General features: G+C 28.0%; 1 protein-coding gene across 1 annotated transcript; it reads left to right on the top strand.

Moving 5' to 3' along the window:
* Nucleotides 1-1,153: 1,153 nt before the first annotated feature.
* LOC107453038 (speckle-type POZ protein B-like) lies at nucleotides 1,154-2,044 on the top strand. Its single transcript, XM_016069698.4, has one exon. It carries the CDS (start codon nucleotides 1,154-1,156, stop codon nucleotides 2,042-2,044), a length of 891 nt encoding a protein of 296 aa, XP_015925184.2.
* The last annotated feature ends 2,989 nt before the right edge of the window (nucleotides 2,045-5,033 follow it).

The following is a 5,033-nucleotide window of genomic DNA, read 5'->3' as shown; positions in this document are numbered from 1 at the left end:
TACCTGTTGGTGATCGCAATAAAAAACGACGGAAGTATATCTGCGTAGAATTGACAGAGATGAATAGAATCCAAGCGAAAACAGCAGATTACGTGGGGTAAGTTTGAAATGAATTAATTAATGATTTTGTTTATCAATTATGTAGAGCAAATATGTTTCACTTTCACTTGAAAGAAATGAAAATAAATGACAAATATTGTTTTCGATTTAAATAATTTTTTCTTTAGAAATCTTTAAAAATAGATTTTAATAGCATTTAAATATATTAATGTTTTTGTTACCAGTAAACTGGAGTAACATTTTTTTTTGTAATGTCAAGAATTATTTATTAAAATAAAATATTTATCACATAATATTATAAATACTCAACTAATATACCTCAATCGTTGTTAAATTCGTTGTAAAATCGTTGTAAATATTAAATAGCTTTAACTCTTATTTTTGTAATACCGATAAGATAATGATAAGATGATATAAGTAACTAAAAACAAAATAATAGCATTTAGAAAAAATTTAAAATTCGTCCAAAAATATTAATGCTGTCTGAATTATTGGTTTTATTTTTATAACTTGTTTTATATTAAAATTCATAAACAAATTTTTATTTAATTTAGTATTTTAAAAATTTGAATAGCAATACCGTACATCTTCTCTTTAAACTGTTAATATCGTTACTTGAAGGAGAAGATGATAACTTTTGGAATAAATATTTCTTCTACATAAATGAAAATAATAGAAAGATCGGATGCAAATTTAATGCAGGTTTAGGTTTCTATATAAATAATGCACAAAAGAACAGATTATTAAAGATAAAAAAAAATTAAGCGATATGTTTAAAAAAAATATTTGTAGACATCTTGACATTTATCTTGTATAAAAGATAAGTTTGATAAGTTTTCAAGAAGAAGTTACTTATCAACTAATTTGTCATGCAATTCTGTTGTTGTTATCGATTCAAATAAGCATTGTTAAGGTCAGGGAAATAAAGTGTCTCCTTAAAACAAAAGCGATGTATTTTTTCTTCATAATAATCATAGCATTTGTATGCATAGCATTTGTACGTAAAGTTCGGGCAAAGAAAAATTGTTCACAAACTGAAATAGATGGAAAAAATATACTTATGTGGTCAAGTGATAGTAAAAAAAATAAGGAAATGTCAAAAAGTTTTAAAAATTCAACGAATTTCAAGGAAATTATTGGACAAGTGTTTAATATCACATGGGAAATGATTGTAACTTTCAAATCTTCAAGGGACAGCAACCGCGCTCCTTGTTGGACATTATGTTTGAAAAAGAATCAGAGTAATTGCAATGTAGCAGTGACCATCAAGCTTATTTCAAGGAACAGAGTAAAAAGTTATTATTTAACTTATGACACCAAGGAAGATTCTAAATTTATTCTTAACCAGAATACCTTAGAATTGGATGATTACAATTTGGAGTTGTTCTTCATTTTCAAGAGCACCTCAACGCCTGAAAAAAATCTAGCAAAAATATTTCCCATTGTTAAACTGCAAAACTTATCCACCAGTTTTCAAGCTATGCTTGAAAAAGAATACATGACCGACGTCGTCTTGAAATGTGATTCTTTTACTTTGAAAGCTCACAAAAGTATTCTAAGTATCCAATCTCCAGTTTTTGAAGCCATGTTCACAAGTCCCATACTTAAGAATAAACAGGATACAGCTGTTGTTGAAGATGTGGATCCATCCGTTTTGCAAGCCATGGTCAGTTTCATGTATTCCGGTCAAGTGAAAGTAGGGTCCGAATCTATTATTTACGATCTTCTGCACGCGGCAGAAAAATATCGAATCGATGCTTTGAAGGAAGGGTGTATTGAGTACTTGCAGCACATTTTATCTCCTGAAAATGCCGTCAAAATTCTCGAAGTGTCTAATGTGTTTGACCAACAACTGAAGTCTCATTGTTTGGATTACATTAAAAATGAATTTAAAAGTGTGAAATCTACAAAAGATTGGAAAGATCTTAAACAGAAAAATCGCATTTTGGCATTAGAGGTATATTCTTTTTGTGAAAGTGACTAAACATGCATACTTATTTTATAAAAAAAAAAATTTAAAAATAGGTAAATAGGTAACATTTTGTTTTATCATGACAACTTATTCAATTAAACTGTATAGTAAATATTTTTGATTTTATTTTGTATTTTAAATAATTTTTGTAGTCTTATTATGATCGGAAAAATTTTATAGTAAAAGGAAAAATATTTCTATGTAGTTAAACAATAAAATGCTTTGTTTTTAAATGTATCCTGACCAATACTATTTAAAAATATTGTAGTTGATAGGTTATTTTTTTTTTATCATGGCTTATAAAAAACTCATTTTTAAAATTGGCGTTTCATTTCTAATATTCCTTTCTTGATTCTTTCATCTTTTATTGAAGTAATCGCAACTAGGCCTTTTTATATGAACAGTGAGCCGAAATGTGCTACATTTTTAGTTACGAAATCAGATACAAAAAAGTACTTTCTCTGAATAAACATGCCTTTTTTTTGTTGAAGGATTCGGATTTTTGCCACCCAAAATATAGTATAATTTTTTTGACCATCATGCTTTTGAATTCTGCTGAAAGAATCTTATATTTTCAGGAAAAATATCTTAACGCAAAATTTTATTTTAAAAAAAAGCTTAGAAAACTTCAAAATGAATTAAAACAATGAATTATTGACAACAATCAAATCAGTAAACAATAAAGAATTCGATGCTATTTTGCATAAATGGCATATTCAAAAAAGAGGCGAAGGAGTAACGCTATATGTGTGTAAATTATTTCTCAAAATAATAATAATAATCTTTATACTCATTTGACAAAACGAAATTTATTAAGTTTCATAAATATTATATAGCACTATGATTGGGGGACTCAATTCTTAGAGTTAATTGATAATGGCAGAATAAAAAAAAAGATGGTACATCTGTAATGCGTATATTTTGATTATTCAAATTAGATATGGTCCCAATTTTTTTTGCATAATTGAGGTTTTACTGTTCTTGTATATTTAAGAACTGTCAATTTTTTAAAAATATGTTCGGAAAAAAATATAGTACTGGTAACACAAATATCTCGTTTTTTACTTTATTTTGGAAAAAAAAACTATTAGTGACTATTATTACATACTAACAGTTAAAACACATACAAGGGTGTAGGCAATTTATCTTTTAGCTGCGAATGTTTTGGAATGGCAAGTTTCTTTCCGCAATTTGAAAGATCATGATTGAAGCTTTTTAAAATAATGTTTTATTTACCCATGCAAAATTTAGATTGACCGAAATTAAGAGAGAAATTTAATAACCTCTTTTTAGCTTTAATAATAAAAACTTTAATATTAAAAACTTTGAAATTCAGTCTGAAGGATTGCAATATTTATTTTAGAATGCTCTTTTAATTATAGTGGTATTGAAAAAAGAAATAAGCTTTTATCTTACGCTTATTTTAGTGGATGCAAATTTTGCACGGGTATAAGAACCCTTTTTCTAAAAGCTTCAAGCATGTTTTGCCATGTAAAATCTTCCAAAACATTTGCTGATAAATGAAATATTGCTTACATAGAGAATGTATTGAATACAATGTTTATTGATGTTATGTTTAATGAATGTTGTTTACATAGAGATGATATAAGAAATGTTGTTGACGTATTGTTATCGAATTGTTTTCACATTTTTGTCCAATCCCAGTAGATTTACGTGTTAAAATTCACAATCATTTAAACATAATTATAACTATTAATAATAGTAATTATAGAAAGTTTACCTCTTCTAAAAAATAAAAATTAGATAAAATGAAATGCACTTAACCATAACTTACTGTGCTAGCTGGTACAATAACTGGACCATTCTGGTCCACTTATTGTACCAGTGGTAAGCAAAAAATTAATACCAATATTTTACCTTTTTTCGGAAGTTTGCAGCTCTAGTGTGTTTTTATACTTTTTGTAAGCTGCGTCTCAAAGCTGCTCGAATTTTCCACTCTCCACATTTTTAACCTCTCCGCTACCATGGTTTCTGCAAACCTTGCTTTTTCCTCCTCGTAAATATATTCCAACTTAAGTGAATAACTCCAGCAAACTGAAGCGGAAAGATACTACTCGAACTTAAACTTCATTTGATTAAAAAGGTATGAAAAAGGAAAAAGTCGACAGGTTTCGGGCGCTCAAAATAGGAGCTCATTCTCGAGATTTTCAAGACGTGAGTGAAGAAAACTAAGGAGTTTTGAGACAGGAAATGCTAGGTTATCAACGAAAAAAGAGAAAATAAATAAAGGTAGAGAAAAAAACGTAGTAACCGAAGAAGGCAAATCAGGGCAGATTACATTTACACTCGCTATGCAGAGTTGGGGAGAAAACTTATGTCGTTGACAAGTAAATCAGCATTATTATGAATGAAACAAGCTTCCATAGCATCAAGATAATCTGATGTCAGCAACATGGGAGTAAAGAATTTTGGCATCTAAATTGAATTTATTTCCAAAACTCCAACAATGTCCCGGCTGATTTATCGAATTTTTGATGACGAACATATCTATCGTGTTCCTTTAATATCAATTTAATGTGCGTCAGGTTTGTCCACTGCAGTCATAGTCGCTATGGCACAATATGTGGCCTACTACGACATTTTTATTTCATTATAAATGAATTTCATTTAACATTATAAATTAATTAATAGTTGAATAATTAACAATTGATTATATAATTGGTGATTTCCTTAGTTTAGTTTTATTTCCAAGTCAGTTTGAGAATTCTTAGGTCATTATATATTGTTTTTATGAGTAAATGTTTTATGTTGTCAGCAAAAAAATGTTTCTCTTTAGAACGGAAAAGTCAAAAAATATAATTTTACAAGCTTTAAAAAAATATATAAGAAATTATTTTATCTGCTCACATTTGGTAATAAGATAAAATATTAATTGTTATACATCATACATATTAATTGTTTATACATCATATAATTGTTTATACAATTGTTTATACACACATGCGAGACAAAACTGTCAAATTGCCCATGACGCAAATAT

The sequence above is a fragment of the Parasteatoda tepidariorum genome, chromosome 10, assembly GCF_043381705.1.
Source record: "Parasteatoda tepidariorum isolate YZ-2023 chromosome 10, CAS_Ptep_4.0, whole genome shotgun sequence".
Classification (NCBI taxonomy): domain Eukaryota; kingdom Metazoa; phylum Arthropoda; class Arachnida; order Araneae; family Theridiidae; genus Parasteatoda; species Parasteatoda tepidariorum.
The sequence above is the reverse complement of the archived record's forward strand: the minus strand, read 5'-3'. Positions and strand labels throughout refer to the sequence as shown.